The sequence below is a fragment of the Musa acuminata genome, chromosome BXJ3-11, assembly GCF_036884655.1.
Source record: "Musa acuminata AAA Group cultivar baxijiao chromosome BXJ3-11, Cavendish_Baxijiao_AAA, whole genome shotgun sequence".
NCBI lineage: Eukaryota > Viridiplantae > Streptophyta > Magnoliopsida > Zingiberales > Musaceae > Musa > Musa acuminata.
Genome location: NC_088359.1, coordinates 30,525,641 through 30,540,281, shown reverse-complemented (window position 1 = coordinate 30,540,281; position 14,641 = coordinate 30,525,641). Strand labels below are relative to the sequence as shown.

The window sequence follows — 14,641 nt, the reverse complement described above, 5'->3', positions numbered from 1 at the left end:
TTTGGGATATCATTCGATCTTATAATGTCTCTCTCTACAAGCGATGAATGGTACGATGAGTAGGGAGCAACGTTAATATGTAGTGGAAATAAAAGGATAAAATTGATAATCAAAAGGCTATTAAGGAGATTACAAATTTTAAACTCCTTTTTTTTATTATTTATAATCCAACTTTAGATATTCCTAAGTTATCCCATGTAAATAGATGTATATGCCCTCATTTATAATTTAATTCTAATAAAATTGTTTTACTCATTATCGTAACTTTTTTTTTCCTTCTTTTTCTTCAACTCCTCCTTCTCCCTTTTAACTGTGGAAGGTGATGTAAAAAGGACAAATGATGAAATGAGAACTGAAAATAAAAAGGGAGGAGGTGTGAAATAGTTTCTGACTTTTATTATAATGACTTAATATTTTTAGAGTTATAATAAGTAAGAAGATATAATCTTTCAAATCAGTTATATTAAACTAAAATATAACCTTTGCAAACTACCTAAGAGTGTGCAAATGGTGGGAAGAGCTAACAATAGTAGGGTGCAAGAAAAAAAAAAGATAAAATAAAATTAGAAGGATTGTGAATAATAAAATATTATTTTATTAATTTTAAGAGATTATGAATAAGAAAAGGATTATAAATAGTAAGAAGGGGAGTGACCTCCATTGTAAATAGTAAAATTATATTTTATTATTTCTTTTAGGAATTATCCAAAGTAAAGGTTTATATATATATATACATATATATATACATATATATATATATATATGTATACATACATATATACATATATATATATACATATATATACATATATGTATATATATACATATATGTATATATATGTATATATATACATATATGTATATATATACATATATATACATATATGTATATATATACATATATGTATATATATACATATATATACATATATACATATATATACATATATGTATATATATGTATATATATATACATATATATATATGTTTTAAATCATGTGATGGGGAGGATGGCCGCCTTATCCATATCCTTCAATTTAAGGGCGATTTCGTCAATCTACCCCGCACGAGCCGATACTTCAGTCGTGTCGCCCTCCGGTTTACCCTGTTCTCCGTCGGAATGGCGGCAGCGGCAGCGACGGCGTCGACGTTCTCCTTCGGCCCCCTCCCCCTTCCAAGAGCTAAACCTTCTTCTTCCTCCATCTGCTCCGTTAAGCCCCTCATTTCCCTTTGTACCCCTGCCGGCTTCTCTATTCCCCGGTCGTCCTCCCTCCTCCATCCCTTCCCTCTCCCCGCCAAGAGGCGGGCCCGTTGCGGCTTCCTCCGGTGCTCCGCGGTCCAAGATGTTGCTGTGGAGCCGGAGCCACCGGCGGCGGCGGTGGAGGAGGATGAGATCGGGGAGATACGGCGGAAAGTCTACGTGGTGAACTTGCCGTGGGACTTCTCCGCGCCGGACATCGAGAAGCTCTTCGCCCAGTGCGGCACTGTCAAAGATGTCGAGGTAGAATCTCCGCTTCATCCAATTCGTTGTCTCTTGTCTTTTGTTGTGTTTCTTGATTGAATGATTGATTGATTGCAGATAATTAAGCAGAAGAATGGAAAAAGCAGGGGCTTTGCCTTTGTCACGATGGCGTCCGGGGAGGAGGCACGCACTGCTGTGGACAAGTTGGACGCATATGTGAGAAATAAGAAGCATTTTGTTTCCCATTGTTCTCTTAAATTTAGTAGCACAGTCAATTATCTTTCTTATCTTATTCCTTGGTTGCTCACATTACAATACAGACCATGCTCCTTAACATGTGATGTCTTATAACCTACTTGCAACTCAACTATGTCGTCCAGTACAAAACTGGTGCTGCTTGCGTAGAGAATTTTAATGGTTCAGGATTATGTAGCACTATCTTATATACCTCAGTTGAATGTGGACAATCTCTTTTCTGGTCTTCAAAATTTAGTGTTTCTGATAAGTCCAATTCTTCAGGTGAGTCAAAATCTTGAGTATTCAAAGCATGCAGATGTTAGTAAAACATACTAAAGGGAACAAGTTTCATGATTGTATCTTTTTTTATTCTAGTATCTATGCATTAATTATGTATTCGGCAATGGACGGACATATTTTTTCTAGATAATAATGTAGCTAAGTGATATGTGCAAAAAGTGAATTTTATTAATGAACAATTTGTAGGTATTTATTAAAAATTTAGTTTGCTAATAAGTTTCTACACTTCTAGGAGTTGACGGGAAGGATAATCAGGGTAGAATTTGCGAAGAGCTTCAGGAAACCACCACCTTCTCCCCCACCAGGTGCAGTTGCAATTGAGCCACGTCACAAGATCTATGTATCGAATCTTGCTTGGAAAGCCAGGTCTGTCAACCTGAAAGAGTTCTTTGAAAAGTTTAAACCCCTCTCGGCCAGAGTAGTTTTTGAAAACCCAACAGGAAGATCTGCTGGATATGGCTTTGTTGGTTTCGCCACAAAGGAGGAAGCAGAGGCAGCCATTTCTGAACTGGATGGGAAGGTGGTATACAACACTTCATGTTTCAGCTTCTATTTTTTTCTACATAATGGTTGATATATGAATTCTCTTTTTGGCATGTAAATATCAAAATCATATATCCAAATGCCTGCAACATACAGTCAGTTCTGTAAGCTGTGTTGCAGATTGGCACATATATGCCTTCATGGGAAAAAGGAGTGTGGCTGTATTGTTTCACTTCCTCGGTTGCAACAAAGACAGATAAACATTCAATTTAATCTTAGGATTTTGGATTCTATATGTGTTTGTATTACAGTGCAAACTTAGTTATGATCTTTTGATCTTTACCAACGAGTGTAGCAAGGACATGAGTCACGCTAGGATCAGTTCATTCAGAAGCAACTTGAACAAAATGAGGATGACACTCTCAGAGGATAATGGACTTGTTGAATCTCCTATTTTGATGATGAAACTACTTGATATATGTTTATGATTTAATCTGCGTTTTGAGTGACGCAGGGTGCTTCGATCAGGATGAGACAATTAAAGCAGGAAAATCATGTTGTGTCGGAGGAACATGTCAGAAGATTGGACGTCGGGCCGGTGGATCGGTCGACGTATCGACAGAAGGCTTCGGGCCGTGGACTTGGGCATCGGGCCAAGAAGAGCGGGTATTGTGCCAAGGATATCGGAGTTGCGGAGCCAACTGGCCGATTGGGCAATAGGCCGCAGGAAAGGACGATGCGCCAAAGAATCGGACGAAGCGTAGAGGGACCAATGACATGCCGGACAACTTGGTTAATTGCTTAGGATTAATTGTCTCGATCGAAGTTTTTGTTTTGAGTGTGCAGGATTAACTACGATGAAAGTAAGACATGCAGCAGGAGTTGCGCCGGAGTCATGACAATGATCACGTTGGGAGTTCGAGAGCTCGACGGAAGTTCGGACAGTCGTCGGAGGTTCTGCGGGAACAAATCCGAGAAGTCCAGAAGCTTGCTAAAGGAGCTCGTCGGAACTTGCCAAGTGGATCGTCGCAATCCAGGAGTTTGCCGGAAGTCCGCAGGAGCATCACCGAGGGTTCATCGGATGATCGACGGAAGTTCGCCGGAAACTCGCCGGAAGAAGCGAGTGACGCACCGAAGCAAGCTGCAGAATATGTCTTAGGAAATAATCGTAGTTAGCACTTTGATTAAGTTAGAAATGGGAGGTGATCCCATTAGCTTAATCCTGGGGCAATTGGGCCCCTGAAGAACTCAAACTGGGTCGAATGGTTCAACCCATTCGCACCCAGGTTGCTGTGGGAGGTGCAACCGCCCAGGCAGGGAGGTAGCACCGCCCAGGCTATGTCTATCAGCGAGACTGGGCGGTGCAACCGCCCCAGCCAAGAGGTGCAACCGCCCAGGGCTCAGTCTCCGAGCGAGACTGGGCGGTGCAACCTCCTCTGTCAGGAGGTAGCACCGCCAGAGCTCAAGTTTCGAGCTCTGCCAGGCGGTGCAACCTCTCCAGTCAGGCGGTGCAACCGCCTGAGCTCGGTCTTCGAGCTCTGGCATAGAGGTGCAACCGCCCCTGACAGAGGTGGCACCGCCCAGAGGCTCAGTCTTCGAGCTCTGCCAGGCTGTCACGGACAAACTTTGAAACAGGATGTTTGATGTAATGCTTATATCTGTCCGTGTTTGTTGGCATGTTCATGCCTTGTACAGCGTGTAGAGGGGTAGCCGAAGGCTTACAAGTCCCATTTTAGTTGGGTTGATGGCCTCTTTAGGCTTGTAAATAAAGGTTGTGTCATGTGGATACGTGCGAGAGCTTTTCGGTCTGTAATGGACCATTTTACCCTTTGTTGTGCCACTGTTCAGAGCTTGTAAAGTCTGTTTGTAATTTGCATTGTCTATGAAGTGTTTTTCGGACATGTTTGCTTGTGGATCCCGATTGAGGCGTTCTCTTTAACCCGTTCTCTCTTTTGTTGGTCCTAAGGGACAATGGGAGGCTTCGGGGAGGCTGACCTTTGCGGACGGACGCGCAAGGGTGCCGCACGACTTAGGCAAAACCAGCTAAGTTCGTGTCATATGATATCAGAGCGGGACAAGCACTCATAGAAACACTTGACATGCAAACGTGGGGGACCTAGCGGGGCTGCGTTGAGGGCAGTCAGCACACGCGCGACCGTTTGAGGGAAAACGGGCATGGAGATGTAGGGAAAAGAGTCGCTCAGAGGAGCGGGCATCTAACATTGGCATTCAGAGGAATGGCCAACCCTTCGCGCAAGAGGCACCACGAGAACAGGCAAGCTTGGAAGAATGCGGAGCGCACAAAGGTTGGGATGGCTGAGTTTGAGCTACGGCTCAACGTTGACAACTATACTTGATGGTGCTCTAGGCAAGCGAGGCGCTTGGCAAGAATGAGACCATCCAAGGTGGAATGAGTTGCTCAACGACCAAAAGAGTTATGCAAAGCTCACAGAGGTGAGGGGAATTGCTAACTCGAAGAATTTGGTACTCATGCATGGGCTTGTATGCGGACGATGGAATGTTCGTGGCCATCCCAAGGCGACCGAGACTCGGCGCTATGGAGCATTGAAACTTTCTCTTCGGCATGTGAAGGATACGTCCGTAGGAGGCTGAAGTGTGCAATGAGTTCAGCATGTTGCTAGGCCTTGAGGGGTGCAGCGGGGGCTGTATGGACGTGGAGTCGCAATCTAGCAAGTGCGTTTGCAGGAGGCAGAACAATGCACAGTTTGTTCAGCAGATCGGAGTAGTCCAAGGGGATGGTGGTCTCCGAAACGAAGAGAGATGTTGCTCCAACGGGGTAGTTATCCAGGAGGGATAAGTCCCGGCTCTCCAGAGGGAGAATCATGTGAGACGGACCTCACATGTTGAGGAGGAGTACCTCAACAAACAACAACTCCACGAAGCTCGGTGGACTGAGCAAGCGGCGAAGAGTTGTCGCATGATCTCGTCGAGAGAATGCATTGGTGGATGCATTGCGAGATCAAGTGGGGGAGCGACCTAAAACAACTTAAATGAAGGCACACTTGGAGTCGATGTGGAGATCGAACTCAAGGGAGGGTTGACCCGTGGAATGGTGGGCGCGAGGGCCACTATCGACTCAATGCAAAAACGAGGAGCGAAGCAACTTGGGTGTAACTTGGCGAAGTACCCAAGCCGCATGAAGGGAGCCAGCATAGAAGTTGGAACATGGAGCAGAGGCACAGTGCTTTCCTTAGACAGAGGTCAAGGACATGAACTCTTGCAGAGGCAAGAGTAAGATTATGTTGTTCCATGGGTCCTTCTTTCTGACGGAGCGGACTCATCTTGCATGGTGCCAAAGACGAAGGGAGCTTCGCGGCACATGCACCTTAACTCGGAGAAGCATTTGATGGAGGAACTAAGGCGACTCAATTTGCGGAGGCGAAGTTGGGTTCAGAAGGGCCTTAGCACGGGGCAAGAGGACGCAGAGGCGGGTACTCTTGAAGAATATGCCACAGTGTTGCCATTTGAGTTGCTATGAAGGAAGCAGTGCGCAGCGGAGATTATGCTGGTAGGGGCAGAGGCCCAGGATCCAGACAATGGTGCACAGATTACAGTGAAGTCGGTGGACTTCGAGAGCTACTAGGCGACGGACTGTCCTAGAGCGGTGCTTCATCTAGGTGTGACCTAGGAGTGGGTGGATGAAGGTCGATTGCCAGAGGAGCGAACAAAATCGAAGGTGGAAGGGACCCTGCGATGTATTGGCAGAGGCCATACATGGAGGGTTCACAATTCGAGTTTATTCCACAAGGATCAGAATGCAATGGAGATGTCATAAGGAGGCGACATGGTGCAGCGGATCGTGGTGGAACAGTTCGTGGCAATGCGATACATACAATCTGTCCCGTGAGGGATGAGATCATATGAAGGTATGATCGGGAGCTACTGGGAGCTCCGCTTTGGTGAACAACACGACGGCAAGAAGGGCTATGGATTCAAGGAGTGAAGGCCATGGTACCGCAGAGGCGGGTCTTCCGGGCGTGCACCGAATTTTGCATCGGATGAAAACCTTGGTCATCAGCATATGGGGGCTGGGTTCCACCAAGGGAAAAGTTCGAATGCAAGTACCGGTGAGTTCCATGGGTGGGACTTGATCATGCAGAGGTATGATCGAAGCAGCTGGAGAGTTGGACTGCTCCAGAGCTCATATTCGCTTAAGGGAGCCCGACAAGTCAGAGGACAAGGTCGAGTAAGCGAACGTTGCTACCAAGGAAGCTAAGGAGAACAGAATTGGTGCAAACCCTACAACGCGATGGCAGAGGCCATGCATGGGAGTTGCAGTCTGTCTTTCCATCGACCAAACAGACTGCTTGGAGAACACAGAGGTGTTGAAGCAGGGGGTCGAAAGGGGCGAGGAAGCGACGATGAGTCCAGAGGGACTTAGCTACCCAAAATCAAGCATCAGTTAGAATGGTGGTGGACTCAGAGGAGTGCCACGATAACATATCTACTGATCGTGAAGAAAAGAGATGCAGATGCGAGGCGACGGATAGTAGTGCCATGGGCATGGCAGCGCCATGGTACCGCAGAGGCGGGACTTCCGTAAAAGTCATTGATCCCTTGCTCTCATGGAGGGAGAGCGCTTGGTCGTGAAAGGGGCCGAGGAGCTGGAGTATGCAGAGGCAATCTCCAAGTACCGAGACAAGGCTGAAGGGCAGAGGCCAAGAAACTTCGTAAGACCGGTGTCAACAAGTTTCTCATCAAGATAGCCGTCAGTGAAGGACTTCGGGTCATGCAAGAGTGCACGACCAAGGAACGAAGCAGGCAGTACGCGGTGCTGTACCTTTGCTACTCAGTGGAGTAGGCGGCAGGGTTGTTGGAGAAGACGGTACAATCCCAGAGGCGACCTCATCTATCAGAGAATTACTCCAAGTTGGGGTGAAAACTTCCCACATTCCAGAAGTTCGATGGCATTGAGAAGGTGAATCACAGTAGCTAACTCAACGCAAGGAGTGCAAACACTTCAAGTGCTTCAGAAGTGTGAGCAAAGAGCAGGCGAAGGCCAGTAACCAGCTCGATGCATGAAGTACAACCTCGAGGAGGCGGGCGAAGTCAAGTAACCTTTGCCTTCTCAACTCTTAAGAGAATGGGCGAAACCGAGTACCCCAATTCTCTTATCTATCCAGCAGAGGAGCGCTGGACAAGTTCAAAGACCCTTCGAAGATAATGGAAGACAATAGTTGTCAAATCCTCACCAACGGTGATCAATGCTACTGAGAGTAGATTGTCCGCCTCATTTCCCAATGAAATGCCAATCGAAAGCGGAAGTGATGCGAACCTACTTGGATGTGACAACTAACTGAAAGAAGAGTCAATGAGCAGATTTTGTGGAGGAAGGACCCAAAACTTCAGAAGTTTGCGAGGCGATGCTCGTTAAAGCTCCAACAAGCATCCACCCAGTTCAAGCAGCATGTGGAAATTTTGAGAGACTGGCGCAGTAAGGTTGGTCTTTTCCTTCATTTGGTGGATCCGTAGGAATCAACGAGGATCAATACAACTCAGCCAACCCCACACCAGAGTCAGAGTCATTGGCGAGTTGAAGCAGCATGGTGGATCAAAGGTTCGACTACTCAGAAACAGCAGCGGAGAGCAGCTGGGAGCCAGGAGGCGCATTGCAGCTGGAGCAGAAGATTGAAGACTCAGCAAAGGCGAAGAGTTGCAGTGTTCACAAAGGCTTCGACGAGGACGTCGAAGGGATAAGTGGGGGAGAATGTCACGGACAAACTTTGAAACAGGATATTTGATGTAATGCTTATATCTGTCCGTGTCTGTTGGCATGTTCATGCCTTGTACAGCGTGTAGAGGGGCAGCCGAAGGCTTACAAGTCCCATTTTAGTTGGGTTGGTGGCCTCTTTAGGCTTGTAAATAAAGGTTGTGTCATGTGGACACGTGCGAGAGCTTTTCGGTCTGTAATGGACCATTTTACCCTTTGTTGTGCCACTGTTCAGAGCTTGTAAAGTCTGTTTGTAATTTGCATTGTCTATGAAGTGTTTTTCGGACATGTTTGCTTGTGGATCCCGATTGAGGCGTTCTCTTTAACCCGTTCTCTCTTTTGTTGGTCCTAAGGGACAATGGGAGGCTTCGGGGAGGCTGACCTTTACGGACAGACGCGCAAGGGTGCCGCACGACTTAGGCAAAACCAGCTAAGTTCGTGTCAAGGCGGTGCAACCGCCCCAGTCAGGAGGTGCAACCGCCTGATTCCGGAATTCCGGGAATTGACAGAATTGAGCTCCAAATTTGAACTGGGTTGGGGCCTATAAATACCCCACCCATTCAGCACTGAAAGCACAGAACACACACTCGAAATCTTGCTGTCTTTCTGTGTTTCTTAGAGCTCAAAACTGCTAGTTCTCCTCTTTCTATTCTTCAAGTTTGAGTTGTAAAGAGAGGAGAGAAAACTTCTGTAAGGGTTGTCTCCTAAGCCCGTCAAAAGGAGTGAATCTATAAGAGGGTGGTTGGCCTTCGCCTATTGAAGGAAGGCCTCTAGTTGACGTCGGTGACCTCGTCGGTGGAGGAAGCCAAAAGTGGAGTAGGTCAAGATTGACCGAACCACTCTAAATCTCGGTTTGCATTTCCTTTGAGTATTTTACCTTCACTGCAAACTTCTTAATAGCTTACTGCCCTCTGTAATTTTACAAATGAGTTTCAAGGTTTAGACGAAAATCTGCATTTAGACGTAAAACTGCATTTAGACGTAAATCGGCTTTCCTCGTACAATCATCAGATTTCAGTTTACGTTTACGTCTTGATTTCAACTGCATACTGCCTTCTGCGATTTTACAAACGAGTTTCAAAGTTCAGACGTAAATCTGCGTTTAGACGTAAATCTGCTTTTTGCAGATTACTTTTTGAGCTGTACAATAGCAGCACACTGTCTTTATACTTCTGCTTAAACTGCGTTTTATCTAAACAAGTGATTTACGAATCGGCACTTAGACGTAAATCTGTTTCTTCGTACGAACGTCGGATTTCAGTTTGCGCCGATATTCTGGTTTTCATCATTGCTGCAAACTGCCTGCATAGATTGACTGTAATCTTGCTTAGTATCGACTCTCATACAGAGTTGTCTTTATCGTTCAAACGCAGCTTTCGGTTTCAATCGCAGAAAGCTTTCCGCTGCACTAATTCACCCCCCCTCTTAGTGCTCTCGATCCTAACAGGACTAACCCACAAGTGCTGCTTTTGTTGAGTCCATACAGGAGGCATAGCATGCCATATTCAAGAACATAATAATTATTAGAAAGTATGTCATAAAGTCCAGATGTTTTCTGACTTGTCCTAGCTATTAACCAATTTGCAATAGGTATGTATAAGACCTACATCTGCAATTAGTTATCCAATAACTTTTTCTGGAGTTTATTAAGATATTTAGAGTATTTCATTTTAATATTTAACATGTTGTATTTCTTTAGAGAAACATGTCTATTAGAAAAGAATAAAAAGAATGGCCTAGATCAACTTCTTGGTTTGCATTACATAGTATTTCAATGTTGAATATATACTTATTTAATTATGTTTTTTTTTCCTTCCGAGTTTTTTTTTTTCGAAAAGGAAAATATTATTAACTTTAGAGCAAGGATTTTAATTTCGAATGATATCGCCCGTACTGGGCAGTACGTACTGGTCCAACAGCAGGCCAGTACGCGGAACAACCGCTACCGGGCAGTATCGTCGATTGGAGTTGTTTCCGCCTCGTTACTACCCGAAATCGGTCGGTAACGGTTGATTTCGACTATCACCATCGGCTACCTGATGGTATTAGCCAAGGGAGAAGGAAGAAGAGGGAGAAGAAAAGGGAGAATCTGGAGATCTGGCGTTGCTCTCCGTCGACGATCCCGATCCGTTGTCACCCTCCCTTGCTAGACGCCGCATATGAGATGTCGCCTCCTCGGCATCATCGACGACTTCTCCTCATTCCTGCGGGGAGAAGAAGCTTTGCGGAAAGAAGAAACAAGGCGGCGGCACCTTGACGATGTCGCCCAATTTTTATTTTTCAACTTATATATATATATATATACTGATCGGTACGCTCATACCATACTATACGAGCTGAGCTTGAAACGTCGATACGGTATGAAATTACAAACCTTGCTTTAGAGAACAATGTTAAGAGGATTGGATGAACCGGAAAGATCATCCACATTACAGAAAGTTGATAGACCAGATGTTCTTCCATAGTGAGCAAGCTGATGTGCTCTGCAATTTTACTGGATCTAGGAATATAAGTGAAATAGGAGATCTGAAAAGATTGCATCAATGATTTAATATCCAAGATTATTCCTGTAGGAACCATGGGATCTCCTGAGAACCATCTACATAGTGAATTAGTGCCTAGGTATCCGTTTGAACCCAGATGTTCTTCCAGTGGAGAGTTGCTGCATGGTTTAAAGCTTCCAGGACCGCCAACGCTTCTGCCATGACTGCATTATGAGCTTTGCACAAACTGCAGCCAACAGCAGTGGTTGCAGATTCTGGAGAAGATGAAACCTGTCCCTACGGAAGAATCAGAAGACAAATAGGAGCCATCATGTTGTAAAATGAAATTAAAATTTCCTGCCCCTATATTATGATTCTGAGTCAATATATGCCCAGTAGTCTCCTCAGGATCAGGTCCAACCTGAAAGTTTTCGTTCATAAGGGCTAATGCCCTATTAACCAGGGAATGAGGATTGGCACAGTGGTTGCGAAATCTGACATTGTTTCTATAAAGCCAAAGGGTCCAAAAACCATAGTAAATTAGGGAGAGCACTTGGATTGTCTCAGCTTTGGTAAATCCTTCCCTTTTTTTAAGTCAAGTACTCGAAGACGAAGAATTAAAAAATTTGAAGCAAATGCCAGTTTTGAATTGTGTCAAATTCCAAACGGAAATAGCAACTGGACATTCAAGAAGTATACGCCAAGCAGAAGCTGTGTGCACATTGCAGACATAACAGGGATCAGGATGATGATGCAGAATATGTGCAAAAAGGTCAGAGGTAGGCAAAAAATTCCAAGACAATTTCCGTAGGAATAGCTTGACCCTTGGAGCACTAGAAAGTTGCCATAACACCTTCCAGCCTTTCCAGTTCTCATCCTTAGTATCTGTTTTTATTTATTGATAGGCGCCACTAGTTGTCAGAGAGCCTAAAAGACTAGGCTACCAAATCCATTTGTCATCATTGGGGTTTCTAGATCTATAAATCCTAAGAATCCTATCAATAAGGCTGGATGAAAAATTTGAGTAGAAGAAGAAACATTCCATCCATTTGTAGAAAAAAGATCTGAAACTGAATAAAAATGTTGGAACTCTCCCACATTAACAAGCGTAGGCCAATGACTGATGGGTATATTATCAATCCATTAGACAAGATATTTGTATTAAGACCATTGCCTGTGTCTTTTCTAATTCCACCCCTGATGTTCAAGATTAATTGATTAATGTTACATCTCGATCGAGAAGGATTAGGAATGATAAGTTCGGTCCAAGGGTGTAAGTCCCCATATTTTTGCTCTAAGAATTCGAATCCAAAGAGTATTAGAATTGTTTAAGGTAGGAAGAATATGCTTGGCATTGATTAATTTCTTAACTGTAAGAAGATCATGGATTCCAAGATCATCGCTGTCTTTGGGCTTAGAAACAGTGTCGCAGCTAATAAATTTCATTCAGGGGGAAGAACAATTAGAATTTCAAAAGAAGTTTCTAGAGATTTGGGGCATACGATTAAGTATGACGTCCGAAATGTTGCAATCAAATAGAAGATGAGTTGAGTTAGGATTGAATTGATTACAAAATTAATAAGCACCATTTTGCCTGCTTGAGAAATTAGACCCTTACACTAACCTTGGACTCTTAATAGGGCTTTATCAACCATGGTATTTTGGTAATTTTGTGGAAGCTGACCCAAAACAAGATAGGAACCTAGGTATTTTATAGGCCAAGAACCTTCTCGAATACCCAGTGAATAATTGAATGTCTGAAGGAAGGTGAGACATGTTTAGAGAAATAGATGTTGGATTTAGATAAATTAACTTTATGGTTGGTTAGCTTCTAGAAAGTTTGAAGGACTTTAAGGGTATTCGAGCAAGATTTTGAATTTGCTCGATAGGAGATTAAAAGGTCATATGCAAACATTAAGTGAGATATATAAATTCCCTAAGGTCAAAGGGTGAGATGAGTTGTTGATCACGATAACAAGAAATTTGGGAAGAAAGGATTTGTTGAGAAATTATGAACATGTAGGGTGATAGGGGATCCCCTTGTCGTATGCCACTATAAGATTTAAATTGATTTGAAGAAGTGCCATTGATTAAACATGAAAAAGTGGGGGAAGATATGCAAGTTTGAATTCTTTTAATATAATCTAAAAGAAAATTCATATGGTGAAGGGGATCCCCTTCGGCTTATGAAGAATGGCTCTGGATCCTGGAGAGATGGTTCTCTAAGGCTTGATTTGGTTGACCATCTGCAAACCCTTTGACCTTGCGAAATAGATTCGCCCAGGAAGTAGGCCAAGCAGGGGAAGGGGATGCAAGAGCACCCGAGCGAGGTGGGTGTGTAAGGGAGGAGGATCCGATGGAACGGGAGGAGGGGGACATGGTGCCTCCAAGGAGGGATGGGGGAGAGACTGCGATCGCTAGAGTTTCTCTCTCTCAAAACCCTAGAGAGAGTCTTCCGAGGTTTTAGGTATTATAGGTTGTAACACACTGGAATATTCATTGTGTAAGCTTACTGTCTTTTTCAAGGGTTCATGTATTCACATGTACATGTCCTCATGTCTGGACAGGATCTTTATCCAAGCTAATAGGTTTTAAAGAATCAATACTTGTTGGTTAAAGTTGAAAAAAAAAAAGCCGTATCTATCCTTAACATGCTTACTATTAATTGGTAGATATCTTGATATGCATTCTGCAGTAATTTCCTACAGGTAATATTTGTTGGTTAAAGTTGGAAAACGCCACAACTACACAATTTGTGTTTCTCATTAATTGGTAGATAACTTGATAATGCATTCTGTAGTAGTATCCTACTGGCACATATATGTTCAATATAGATAAGTAATCATTTGATTTGCACATTACAGGAATTGTTGGGCAGACCTGTTCGTTTGAGAATAAGTCAAAGGACTGAGGATAAATCTGAAAGTGAACCTGGGGATTCAGACAGCACAAATGAACTATCAGATGAGTCTTAGAGGCAGTAAAATTTCCAACTTTTTTTATTTATATCAGCAAAGGGGACAAGACATGTGTTGACATGTCATGACAGTCATGTACAGCAGCCTTGCTGTTAATACACAGAGAAAGAAGGCATGTAACTTTAATTACTGATACTTTTAACTGCCCCCGAGTATATATTCTTTTCATCTACTCCGATAGAATTTTATTGTGTATGCTTGCAGTTTCTAATAAACAGGGATGTTCTTATGTAGTATCTTTACTCTGAACTTTGAACTGCATACTTCTGTTGTTCAAGTTTTTTGTCTACAAACCACCAAGTGCTTGGCATAATGCTTTTGACCTTAGTGTTCTGTTACATGTGCTGTTGCCGCTTGATTTTGACATTTGAGCTTCTTTACTTTAGGTATTATATATGACTGGTTTTACAGACATAAAATTGGCTGTGTTTGAAATCTATCAGCTTTAACTAGAAATAGCCTTCACTTCTGTTTCTCGGGTTATAGGCAATGAGCAACCTAATGCAAATGTGGTGACAAAGTGTATGTTGGGCATGTAATAAGCGAGGACCAATAGGATGCTAATTCATTCTTAAATATCTTGCATCTTCCTCTTGTTTCGATTATCATGTCAACTTGTTTTCTGAAGCTGGTTTCAGGTGACATCCAAGAATAATTCTGCTGTCCTAGAGAAAGCCCTGACAACTTTCATTTTCAATCTTTAAAGGTATGTAGCTGAACACAGACCCTTATCCTAGTTTTGGTTGGAACTGCTCCTTTTACTGCAGTTGAATTTATTGCTGATATTTTCACTATGAGAGGTGCAAAGATATAAGTTGCGGATGATATCGTATTTCTGTTGGTTTCCAATGCAGTAAGATACAAAGCAAAGAAAGATTATAAATTTGAATAGCTACACAGTTCACTTTCTGGAAGTATGATTCAATGCCAATCAATTGTGTATTACCTGTGGAACTAATCCAAACGC

The 14,641-nt window shown here is 43.4% G+C and overlaps 1 protein-coding gene across 1 annotated transcript; it reads left to right on the top strand.

Annotated features, from left to right (window-relative positions):
• The first annotated feature begins 1,063 nt into the window (after window positions 1–1,063).
• LOC135652867 (28 kDa ribonucleoprotein, chloroplastic-like) lies at window positions 1,064–13,910 on the top strand. Its single transcript, XM_065174172.1, has 4 exons — window positions 1,064–1,501; window positions 1,580–1,678; window positions 2,232–2,519; window positions 13,561–13,910. The coding sequence occupies exons 1-4, from the start codon at window positions 1,121–1,123 to the stop codon at window positions 13,669–13,671; spliced, it is 879 nt and encodes a 292-aa protein (XP_065030244.1). The 5' UTR covers window positions 1,064–1,120; the 3' UTR covers window positions 13,672–13,910.
• The last annotated feature ends 731 nt before the right edge of the window (window positions 13,911–14,641 follow it).